This window comes from Oculina patagonica, chromosome 10 (assembly GCF_052425735.1).
Source record: "Oculina patagonica isolate OP01 chromosome 10, crgOcupat, whole genome shotgun sequence".
NCBI classification, from domain to species: domain Eukaryota; kingdom Metazoa; phylum Cnidaria; class Anthozoa; order Scleractinia; family Oculinidae; genus Oculina; species Oculina patagonica.
Window position 1 is genome coordinate 17,044,946 of NC_135767.1, and position 12,986 is coordinate 17,057,931.

The 12,986-nt window shown below is 39.5% G+C and overlaps 1 protein-coding gene across 1 annotated transcript in view; it reads left to right on the top strand.

Moving 5' to 3' along the window:
* The window catches only part of LOC144628978 (uncharacterized), a 135,997-nt gene extending 124,070 nt beyond the window's left edge, over positions 1–11,927 (top strand). Inside the window, exons 8-13 of the mRNA XM_078487115.1 lie at positions 2,549–2,942; positions 4,836–5,236; positions 6,255–6,440; positions 10,292–10,486; positions 10,602–10,787; positions 11,654–11,927. Coding sequence (XP_078343241.1) covers positions 2,549–2,942; positions 4,836–5,236; positions 6,255–6,440; positions 10,292–10,486; positions 10,602–10,787; positions 11,654–11,874 — 1,583 coding nt within the window. The 3' untranslated portion in view covers positions 11,875–11,927. The remainder of the gene's footprint in view (positions 1–2,548; positions 2,943–4,835; positions 5,237–6,254; positions 6,441–10,291; positions 10,487–10,601; positions 10,788–11,653) is intronic.
* The last annotated feature ends 1,059 nt before the right edge of the window (positions 11,928–12,986 follow it).

The window sequence follows — 12,986 nt, forward strand, 5'->3', positions numbered from 1 at the left end:
AACATTCGTACGACCTTCGGACAACATTTTGAAAATCATCGAAAATCTTTGGAAAATCGTCGGAAATCTTCGGAAAATCGTCAAAAACTTTGTTATTAGTAGGTTTATGTAATAAACAAAATAATACATGGTTGCTTGGAGATATGAAATTTATCTTCTTGTGTTCAAATCGATATCTCACTCGCTCCCTGCACTCACTTGTGCGATATCGATTTGAACACTCGAAGGTAAATTTCATACCTCGGCGCAACCATGTATTATCCTCTATCTATTATTAGTATAACTTTTCAATGATAGTTAGATATATAATATCATGGGTGACAAATTACTCCTTAATTTTCGCGCTAAATTTCAGCGTTAATTTAAAATTTCACATGTGAAATTACAGTGTAACTATGGCAACGTTTCCTGTAACTTTCTTCAAAAATGGCGTCCCGGTTTCAAGAAGTTACGGATGCAGCAGAAAACGAGAACACTCGAAAAAGCACAGTAAACTGGGTGAGGGTGTTTGAGAAGTGGTGCGAAGAAAATGGGCTTGAGAAAAATCCCGAGAAGGTTGCTCCCGACCAGTTAGATAAATTGCTCGAGCGGTTTTTTGCCTCCGTACGTAAACAAGACGGAACCGACTACGAACCCGGGTACTTAAAAGTCATGCAAGCAGCACTTGACCGCCACCTGAAGGAAAAAGGTTATTCTTTTTCGATTATGAAGGACAGAGAATTTTTCAACTCCCGAAAAGTTCTTGAGGGCAAGGCACGTAAGCTTAGAAATGAAGGCAAAGGAAAATTGCCAAACAAATCAAGAAGCCTTACGAGAGAGGACGAAGAAGCTTTGTGGGAGAGCGGACAGCTTGGAAATTTATCTCCAAGGTCGTTCATTAACACGATGTGGTGGCTCCTGTCACAGCATCTCGGTCTACGTGGCTGCCAAGAACATTACACAATGAATGTGGAAGATTTCACGTTGAACAAGAACGACAGTGGCAACGAGTTCTTAACCTTCGCAGAAGGCCCGACCAAAACACGGCAGGGAGGTTTGAGAGTACAACCGAGATCAGTGCTACCCAAAATGTTCGCAACTGGTGATGCACGATGCTCTGTCGCTCTTTTTAAGCTCTACCTGTCCAAGAGGCCCAAAGATTTAAAGTTATCTGGTCCTTTCTACTTAGCGTGCATCGACAGCCCCACAAAAACAGAAGTATGGTACAAGAAAAGCCGAATGGGTAAAAACACTATCAGCAAAATTATGAAAAGCATGAAAGAAAACTCACCGCTACAAGAGATGTGTCCTGACAAAAGGTTATCCAATCACTCAGTCCGGAAAACGGTGGTCAGGAAGTTAAAAGCCAAGGGAGTTCCAAAATCAGACATCATAACAATAACTGGTCATCGACAAGAACAAAGCGTTGAAGCCTACGACTCCTGGAACGAACTCAAGACGAACAGCGGCAGCTATCCAACATCATTGATGGCAAAGAAATCCAGCTGAACCAGACGACCAGTCGAGCTCCCCTTCAGCCCCTTATTCAGTCAAATGCAGCGGTAAGCAGTGGCCACGTCTACCATTTCCACAGCTGTAACGTGGTGATTAACCAAGGACAGGCTAGCGCTTCTTCTTCACTGCCATCTATGTACAACGAGCAGTGACATTGTCCGCAATCATGTGTTTGTCAGCTCTTAAAAGCTTTAATTTTGTACATTTTTGCTTTTATCCGCCAGTTTGCTTTGGCCGTTTGATAAACTTTAAGGAACAATTTATAGTTCAGAACGTTTAAACGACTTCAGATGACAAAAATCAATTTTAAAATGGCCTCGAGCGGATTCTTGAGGGCATTTGAAACGGGCGCCGTCTTCAGTTCATTCATCAGTATAGCCAATCATGTAAGGAAGAATTGACAGTTGTCAATTGCAAACATTTGAAAACATTAAAAAGAATTGTAAATGGCTTTTTAAAACAATTTTGAAAATTGTGAAACTTTAGCTTAAATGTATCCGTAAACTAAACTTTTCAATGCTTGGAGTTTACGATTATTTACAATACAATAAAAAAATAAAAAATCCACCGGCGATTTTGAGCGTAATTTGTCACCCATGATATTAAAAGGTAACCAAATGGCAGACTCGTGAAATTAGAAAATAATTTCACTTGCGTTTTGTCAAAATTCTAATAATTTCCCGAGCATTTAGGCGAGGGAAATTATTAGAATTTTGACAAAACGCAAGTGAAATTATTTCCTAATTTCACTCGTCACCATTTGATTACCCATACTAATAAGATATAAAATAGATTCCTATTTCTCTGACGAACGTTTTTCAAAATTTCAAGTTTGAAAGTCAATTTCATTTCAAAATTTAATCTCACTAGGATGATATCGCCGATAATGATAATGATAACTACAGAATAATGGTAAAGATAATGATGGTGATAATAAAATATATCAATGGGTCATCTTGGACTGAAAAATTTCTTCGGCGCCTTTTGTCTAGATAAACTAACAAAAACACAGGACCTTTTCCATTCTTAATTGTTTTTCTTAATTGCTTTTCAGCTTTGGACGTCTTTTGCAACTCTCCATGTCTTTTGGTCTCAACCCAAACGGAAATAGTAGCTTTGGATTACAACAACGCTACAAGTTATCCTATCATCTCGAATTTATCCGTAGCTGTCGCCATAGACATCCATTTCAGCCTGGGATACATCTTTTGGAGTGACGTTGCAGAAGATAACATCAAGCGAGCTTACATCGACGGAACAAATATCACAGTACTCCATAATGTAGGAAGATGTTTTGGACTGGCAGTAGAATGGGGGTCATCGCAATTGTACTGGACTGATGATGTCAGAAATACGATATCCGTATCAGACTTAGAGGGGAATAACATAGATACTGTGGTTTCAAATCTTGATGAGCCATGGGGAATTGCTCTTGATCCTAACAACGGGTAAGTTTACAATCAGTAACTTTATTTTTCTTTCCACCTTTTAATTACACTGTCACGTGGAAAATGATTTTAAACAGAACTGAGCAGCTGGATGAGGGGAGGGAAGGGAGAAATAAGAAGGCCAAGATACTATGACCTCACAACTTACAAAGCAGTTAATTTTATTTCCGCGTGCGAAATTAGCCTGACTCGTTACAGTGTATTGTTGTTTTTGTTTTCGCCAAAATTTTATAAATCACTTGAGCTAAAGTTATGAAGACTCTATAGGTATTTAAGGGCATTAGAAAATTCTATTTTGGGTTGGGGCGGTGGGGGGGGGGGGGGGGGGGGGGGGGGATGGGGAGCGACGGTGGGGAGATGACTGCACCCCTGTTAAGACAAGTAAACGTTCGATCGCAACAATTTGATCAACTGCGCACGCGCAGCATCTAGTTTTTGTTGCTTTCTTCACTGGCAAAAATTGTCTGCGCGGGCGCTGCTAAAATTGTCACATGTGCGATTTCGGGAGATATGATTGGCTCACAGGTCAAGGAACTCCACGAGAAGGGAGAGAAAATGTCTGCCGTTTGGAGGATGTTAGCCTTTAGGTTTTCTGACCTTTTATAGAGATAGAGAAATCTTTTAGATTCGATTTCAAGTGGAACGTATTCTCTCATAAATTGGTCATACTTTGCCCCGACTTTTCATTGTGTTGTGTGTAAATGTGGGTTCAAGCACTGGCCACACTAGAAATATTCCTTCCAGAAAGAAAAACATATTCGTATTTTCTCAATATACGTCCACAATTTCGCATTACAACTCGGAAAGCTATTCCTCTGTTTCCTCAGTTGACTTTCGTCTTCATTTTGATCAGTGTCACGTAGTCGCGTGTCGACTAATCAGACAATTTTCGCCAGTGAAGTTTTTTTCATTAGCTTTGAGCGCGCGCTCGGAGTCACGTCAGCATTGAATCCAAAGAGCGCGCAGAAACTGTGTTCAGCCACCTTAAAGTGCACCTATCCCCATTTTCTTTTATTGCTTAAGTTCAATTATCTCGGTAAATGTAGTTGTTCTGCGAAAAAAAAATAAATCTATTTGGTTTAATTCTTTTTTTCTCTGTCCTATTGAAATTTCAAAAAAACGCGACAAAACAGAGCTTTGCTTGGCCCACTACCGAGTACCTAGAGATATGAGTCTAGTCACGTGCTTTGACGTAACGTGAAGCTGTTTCTGGAACCCGAATTCGCGGCATCTTGTGTGTATTGACTCGTTTCCTCTTAGACGAGTATAAATCGAGCGAGATATCTATTCGAATTTCGGAAATTATACCTGCCCGTTGCGTAACCGCAAACTGTGGCAACGTCAAGGACGTATCGTACCGAGCTGTCCACTCGGCATCAGCTAGAAGCTCATCTGCAAATATCTCGTCGTCGTTGCTTATGTATGGCGTTGAATCGCGATCGGCGTCACTTTCTGGTTCTATCTCGCATTTGAAGCTCCTGTGGGTTCCATCTGAATCTCTACAGGATGACATTGTAAAATATAGAAGTTCTAACGTCGGATGGATGTAATTTAGCTATTACCGCGTAGGAAAATGTGCGAAAGTGTTACAGAAAGCCTTGATTGCGGTTCCTGATACTACGTCACAATTCGAGACACGTTCCAGCTCGTTCCAGATCCCTGTTTGCTGGGTACTGGGCCAAACCACCGCCACATTCAATGGGTTGTAGAAAATCGAGGATTTAACCAAATCCAAAAAAAAATTCACTGACGTACTCTATAAAACAAGTACATTCAAATAAAAAAATAGGGGTTAGGTGCACTTTAATTAGAAAAAACGCGTCTCTTCTGCTGTTACTCTAATCTTACATAACCCGAGTCTGATTGGCTTGTGTGATGTTTGTCACTCAACAGATTAATGTTCTGGACGGACTGGGGACAAAATCCCAAAATAGAGAGAGCCACTTTATCAGGCACCCAACGCGTTACCATAGTAACGTCCAATCTTGAATTGCCAAACGGAATTGGCCTTGACAGACGAAACCGACTTGTCTTCTGGGTTGATGGAGGGTTGAACAGAGTAGAGTCCGTTGATTACCATGGCAACAATAGAAAGTTACTTTTTCATCAGCAAAGTGGCTTCTACTTTTTTCAAGTAACTTTCCTCTCTTCTTATTTATTCGTCTCTGATTGGGGCACTGAAGGGATTCACAAATTCAACGCCACCAGTGCCAATGGAGCAGTTTTGAGTAGTGTTAAGATCAGTGAAAATATCTTTGGGCTTGTGGCATATGACAGTTCCCGACAGTTACCAGGTATGCAATAGAATTTATGAGCTTCAGTTCTGACAAAGTTTTTGTAAACGAGCAAATAGTTTTTGTTGCGCGCAATTGGTTTAAACACGTCACGTGACTCAGCCATTTCACCCATTTAACTATGTTTTTCTAGCGTAAATGTGGCCTTTTAATAATTTTTTTTTCTAAACGGTTTTAGTGGCTCACGATTGTGCCACGTGCACAATCAGTAAAGCTCTAAGCTAATCACCATAACAAGAAAAAAACTAAAAGTGACCAATCGAAAGTATCTTTGGGTGGTTGGAAAAATAAGGAAGTCGGGGCTGTGATAGCAAAATTAAATACAACAAGGAACTAAGCAGCACGTGTCGAAAGCGACTTCAATAAATACACAGTTGTGGAAAAATACATATTATTTAAAGTTCATATTATACATTTAGCTAAGCTTAAACGCGGAGATCTGCAGTTGGTTTTAAACAGCCTTTTGAAAGAAAAATAAAAAGAATTCAATGTACTTTGTTTTGTTATTAAGCATGAACGAAAGTGAGCAAAGCACGAAGGAAATATAAGGTTTAACAAGAACCAACACACCGCAGGCGATTGTTTCTCCATTCTTCTTGAGTGATCTCGTCACATTCTTGAGTACTTTATTTCTTCTTCTGATAAAGTTTACTTATATTTGTAGAGGAATTGGATTCAGACGACCTTGCAATTTTAATTGGTGGTTGCGCGCGGGATAGCGTCACGGACCAATTGTGGCATTTTTATTAATTGTGTTGCACTGTTTTACTATTTGAAACGGCACATAATGGTGACTATCCAGAGGATTCGGTCAAGCGTCAGCCAATTTTTTTCGGCATCGATCGGTTCTGTAATTTAACACATTGTTTTTAGTACCAACCCACTAAACTATAGTTGCGTAGCGGAGAACAGCCCACTGAGAAACCATCATAATATTGCATTCTGGACTAAAATGGAAGTTTTTAAAATTCTTGTTGTATTCTTACTATGTTTATTATTTTCACGTCTCACATTGTAGTGATCACGTGTCCAGCGTTACCTGCACCATCTAATGGAAGAAGACTTGGATGCCCAGGGAATGCAACCATGTATTATGATACAGTGTGTCAGTTTTCGTGTAATAATGGCTATATAGGGACTGGTTCTCAAGTAAGAAGATGTCAACAAAATGGAATTTGGAGTGGACAAGATTTCACTTGCCAAAGTACGACCTTTAACACTATGCAGTAAATCGTAGTTTCATGGTCAAATAAATACCAGCGAACAGCGTCGTTCTGTGAATTGTATACAATATGACCAAAGCTCAACTTAAACAAAAACATTCTTAATTATTTTGTGTTCTCAAAACATTCATCTAGGGTAGTTTTCTGAGGAAGGAAAAAAAAAAACGCTCAAGGCTTGCCTTGATGGAGTTGGGAAAGCATATCTTAGTTTTGTGTAGCGTTGGGTGGGAATATTGTTGAGCGCCCTGCCCTAGTTATATTTCCCCAAACGTATTGCGGCTATTTGATTTACAAATATCTACCATTTCTGCCGCAACGGGTATGTCTCGTGCACAAGAAGGGAACACAGTTTTAATATCGTTATTTCCTTACCTATATTAGTCAGCGAAATTTTTTTCACCAACAGTTATCAATTGTACATCACTGATGGTAGATCCCGCAGGCTCACTGCACATGAGCAGTTGTGACAATCATTATGGAGCAGAATGTAACTTTTCTTGTACCATTGGTTATCGTTTGAATGGCTCGTCAACAGTCACATGCGTTGCCCCTGGTAACCAACATCCTGGTGTATGGAACAACACAATACCTACATGTGAAGGTAAACTGAAAAAGTTAAAGTTTACACGATGTAATTACATGAAAAATGTCATGTCCGCAAGCTAAGCACCAGTTTACAAATCAGTATCACTGATTATAATTAATATGACTTTTAAATTTACAAGCTTAAAAGAGTAGCCAATTCACTCACCTACAAGACCTAACATGTGTACACTATTGTAACCTATAACCTACATGTGTACACTATTGTAAACTGGGTACGTGTACTTAGCTTTAAGAGGCTGTATTTTTTTTAAACCGCCCTCTCAAACTTGCGTCAAAAAATAATTTTGGTTTAAACTCTGGCAACTGAAAAGCTTTACCGAGGCTAGAACTAAAACATATTTGGTTTATTTCAAAATGATATTCTGGAACCATTAAATATTTTATTCGAGGAAAAAGTTGCTACTTTCTTAGAAAACTAGAGATGTTTATGAACAAATTGATGTAAAAATTGTTAGTGTTCGATGTAAATGAAATATTTTACAGTGGCTCGAAAAATTGTATTTACATTTACATTTTTACAAGCTGACTGCAGTTGATGGACCACAATCCAGGCATCGACAAATACCAGCTTTAGAGTCATAGAATCAATTAAAATTTTCGCCAAATAACGAGGCCTGGTTTTCGAATTCTGTGACCAACTTTAACCAAGCATCTTCGGCTCTTTGCAACCTCCGGTAGTGAATGAGTGGTAGCAGTTTCTGACTCGCGCCTTCATCTGATTTTCTCAAACTCATTAATAATTCATCAAATTTTAAACAAAGGAAATCAGAACCATGAAGGAGGTTTGGATACCCGGTCTTAGTTAGCATAGATTTTTACGATTTTATTTTTCCGTTTACTCCGTAATTTTTCTTTCGATTGAGAAGATACAGCAAACACTCGAGACAGTGTATCATCGGTAATCCAAACACCTCGAATTTCGTCAAAAATACTCCGCTGCGCGTCGTATTTTTAACTCTCTTCTCGGTGTTTGGATATCCCGATGATACCTTGTCTCTCGTGTTTGATACATTACCTAGTTAAAGAAACGTTGACCGTGTGAAAGGCATAAACAATCAGCGATATGACCCAACAGTATTCTAGGTTGACAGCCTTGGCAAGCTTGATAATATTCCTTTTATTGACATCAAGATATTTTCTTTTTTGAGTCTTAAGAGCATGATTTATACTGTCAGACTTATTATCATGTTTATTCTGTGACAGACGACGATTATTTTTCCGAACTCTCAGTAAACATTCGGGTTGCATCGTTCATGGTTTATGTTTTTCATAGGTCAAAAATTCTTCAATCAGGTATATTGCATCCAACACCGAAGCTGCAATAGCGTACTTTAGTAATGATCGCGGACTGCTTCATCAGCAAATATTATATTCGATACCGGAAGCAATAAAGTTGAAAGTCGAAAGTGTAATATGGCTATGAAAAACCAATATCTGCAGGGGCGGATCCAGGATTTCAAAAGGGGGGGGGGGGGGGGGTGGATGGCAGACCATTAGGGCCTAACCCTAACCCAAACCCAAACCCTAACCCTAAGTGGCGGCAGACGGCGAAACGTGGCGTAACAACAACCAGACATGAGCGAGAGCTAATTTTTCTTTCTTTATTTATTTTCTATTTCAAATAAAGTGACATTTCGATTTTTTTTTACTGAAAAATAGAGGGGGGGGGGGGTGGATATCCACCCTATCCACCCCCTGTATCCGCCCCTGATCTGTCGCACAGAGTGTCTTACATGCGAGGGCAGAAAACATAATTTAAGTAATGATTCTCACAAGAAGTAGGCAAAAATCAACAGGCCGGATCCAAAAACAACCGTTTGGCATCACAGTGTTAATCCTTTAATTAAATAAAAATCCCTAACAGTGATTGGTTAATTACAATTGAAGCGCGAAATTTGAATTTCAATTCTTGAATTATTCACAACAATGGCATTTTCGATCGTTTGAACTATACGAATCGATTTTAAATGTTAAAAACTACAAACATGTCAAAGGACAAGGCCTTACAATATGGGGAAGACAACTTTTTCAATCAATGTTCGAACACAATAGCAATTAGAGTAATGCGACACTGCGCAAGTAGCCGCCTTCATTGTTCTTCGTCACTGATCTGTCAACAAGCGCGCGTGTTGTTGCGCGCACCATCAAACTGAAACTAGACTAAATATGTATCCACAAAAAGAAAAGACAGCAAAAGCCACAATTTGTTTGCCATCACCTCACAAATGTTCTTGAAAAAATGTCAATAAAAGTTCTTAATAAAAGATTTCACGTTGAAATGAGTTCACGACGTCCATAGCATTGCATCCTTCCTCCATTTCAAGACGTAACTCGCCGCTTCCAATTGTGTAGAATGTCTTAGATAAAAAAAAGAGTTCTTCTGCGCTGAACTCGAGCCCATGTGCTTCTATCGTCACAAGTTCAGGACAGGAGCACAAACACGCGATGGCGAGAATAGTGAATTGCGTATTCCCGGAGATCGCGATGTTCACCAGTTCTCCTATGTTTTCTTTGGCCTTGAAAATGGCGATTTGTTCCAGCGCTGGGCAGTTGGAAATATCCAGGTGCTGTAGCCCGGTCGCAGATTCCATCATTTGCTGGAAATGACGATTTGTAAGCTGTGTGGAAGCCATATTGAGGTTTGTGAGCGCTTCAAATGCTCTTATCGGAATTTCCCCACGTGTTATGTTGCGGACAGCAACACGAAGCGTTTGGAGGCATTCTTCACTTTAAATTACGTTTTACATTCCGAAAATTAAATAATATCTGTCTATTCAGCTTCTATTAGTTTTAAACTCAAAAAAGATACTGAAATTTTAGCGAAAAATGCTGATATCAAGGTGAGAACTTCACGCTGATGTCTCGATCCAATATGGCGGCCGATATGAAAAGACAATTCTTCTCGATTAGAGCCAGTTCCCCATATCCCATGGTAACGAAACTCGGTATATACAATGAAAATGATGCTGGGACCTAGTTTATCGCCAAAAATAGAACAAAATTTAATTTCAAAGCCATTTTTACGCCAATTTTGACTTTTCAGCCAAACAAAGGCCAAGAATTTAATTCAATTAATGGATTAGCTGTTGACAGCTTTGGATTTCGGATGCCTACGTCTTGTGCGAATCATTACTTAACAGAAAACTGTTCAGTATAATTATTGCCTTACCTATACTCTTTCGTAGCTCGTTAAATTATTTATTCATTAAAATATTCTTTCAAACAGTTATCAATTGCACGTCGCTGACAGTAGATCCAAGCAGTCCATCGCGCATGAGCAGTTGTGATAATCATTATGGGGCGGAATGCAACTTTTCTTGTACGATTGGTTATCGTTTGAATGGTTCGTCAGTAGTCACGTGCGTTGCCCCTGGTAACCAATATCCTGGAGTGTGGAACAAATCAATACCTACATGTGAAGGTAAATAACACCGTTACGTTAATGACTGACCTCAAATAGTATTTGAGCCCCACTCTGAAAATTAAACCGTGATCTGTTGCTTAAGTTTTCATTCCTTTATTGTTTGATATTGCAGTGATCACGTGTCCAGCGTTACCTGAACCGTCCAATGGAGCAAGACTTGGATGCTCAGGGAATGCAGCAATGAATTATTCTACAGAGTGTCAGTTCTCGTGTAATAATGGCTACACAGGGTCTGGTTCTGCAGTAAGAACATGTCAACACGATGGAACTTGGAGTGGAAACGACTTTACTTGCCAAAGTATGATTTTTTGCACTTTGCAACATATCACAGTTTATATAGCCTTCCGAATTCCTTTCAAATTTACAGAGGCTATTGAACAGTCCCAGCATGAGTTTACGGGCTCAGAAAAAAAAATACAAACAAAAACAATTTGAAGCTTTTGTTTGTTTCGCTTTCAAGTTTGTACCAAACCTGTTATTTGACTGTGATCTACCAATATTGGTCGCACGCCAATACAGTTAATACAATCAACTCTCTCTAAGACGGACATCGTCGGGACCGACCCCAACTGTCCGTCTTAGAGAGGTGTGTGCCTTAAAGAGAGTCGTGGTAACGTGACAACAGAAATTTTGAGACGATAAGACTAAACGGCTATGCACAACGAATACACGTCTGTTTTTAGTCGCTAACGTTAGCAAAACCTATAAAGTGAAACAAAAATAATATCAGAAATTCGACTTGTTTGTAAATAACAAACGGTAATACTGTAAGTAGAAAAATAAAACTTTGGTGCCAATATACAAATTAAAGCAGAGAAGTAATGCGTTTTAGCGAATTGTTTTTGGTAAGTTTGGTATTCTAAAGGCGCTGAACTACTATGCTATATGTCGAACACAAGTTTTGAAGTATTATTCACTGAAATTAACTTTGTGTGCGTGTCCGTTGGCGGTTTTAAAGCGTCCGTTGTCAGTCTTAGAGAGGTGTCCGTCTTACAAAGAGTTCTCTTATAGTAAAAAGATTGAAAAACGGTAGGGACCAGAACCAGGCTTTTTCGTCTTATGGTGGTGTCTGTCTTATAGAGGTGTCCGTTAAAAGAGAGTTGACTGTAGTTCCTTTCAACATTAATCTCGAATTATTGTTTCATTGCATTATCTTACCAACAGTTATCAATTGTACGTCGTTGACAGTAAATCCAAGTGGTCCACTGCGCATGAGTAGCTGTGACAATCATTATGGCTCGAAATGTAACTTTTCCTGTACGATTGGTCATCGTTTGAACGGCTCGTCAACAGTCACGTGCGTTGCCCCTGGCAACCAACATCCTGGAGTGTGGAACAACACAATTCCCACATGTGAAGGTAAACTGGAAACGTTTGAGCTTTAGCAATGTCATTACATGGTAAACGTCTTTCATTGATAGCTAAAATATTATTTTTGTCTCCACACATAGAACTTGTAGCTGTTCTTTTATTTATTTGAAGTTTATAATTTTATAAAGTCGATTTCTAATGCTATTTCTTTGTTTTGGTTTAAAATTGTAGCGATCACGTGTCCAGCTTGTATCGTTTTCCTGTGTAAGTTGACTCTTTTCCCTTGTGTCTATTTCATGGCAAAGCGCTGTTCGTAGATCATTTAGGGAACAATCTGCCTGAGGATTTGTTCTGAATATTGTACAACGTAATTGTTCCGGTAATTTCTTTAGCAGTATTGGGATTAACAGGCTTCCATATGAGTCTGTCTGGACTCCCAGCGTTTCTAAGGCACGAATGTTGCTCTCGCAGCTATCATAAAATTGTCGTAATTGCTGCACATCAGCTGAGGGCGCGCTGATTTTTGAAAGCGATTCCATGTGCGCGTTGATTAGAACTTGGTTCCTTCCAAAACGTTCTTTCAGTATTTCAATGGCTTTTTCATAGTTTTGTGATGTCATTGGAAGCCCTGAAATTGCGCGCGCTGCGTTGCAGGTTATCAGACCTTTCAAATAGTTCATTTTGTCAATATTGTTCAGTTCCTGATTATTGTGCACTGCGTTACTATAACTATCCCAAAACGTTAGCCATTCAAGTGGGTTTCCATCAAAGGGGTGGATTTGTAGTTTTGGAAGGTTGATGTGAGCAGTGTGAGCTCTAGGTGTTGGTTTGTTTTGGAACGTACTCACCGGATGGTACCCGTCTGTGACAAATTCTTTAATTTTTACTATCCAATAATGGATGTCGTCCTGGAACGTCAATGCTTGCTCGGTTTCTTCGCTTATCTCTTCGTCTGTTTGCAATGCGTTCAAGATCGCGGTATCCATAGCCTTGATTTCGTCCAATCTCCTTGAGAGACGTTCTCCAATTGCTTTCAGTTCTGTGATATTTATGCCGCCTTCAGTATCGGTCATAAGACGTTCCGCGCGTTTGATGTCTTGGTTACAATGACCTTTGTATGCCCCTCTGACTGCCCTGTTGTGTTTTAGTTCTTCCTTTGACATTTTAATCCCGGGTCTCGGCACCA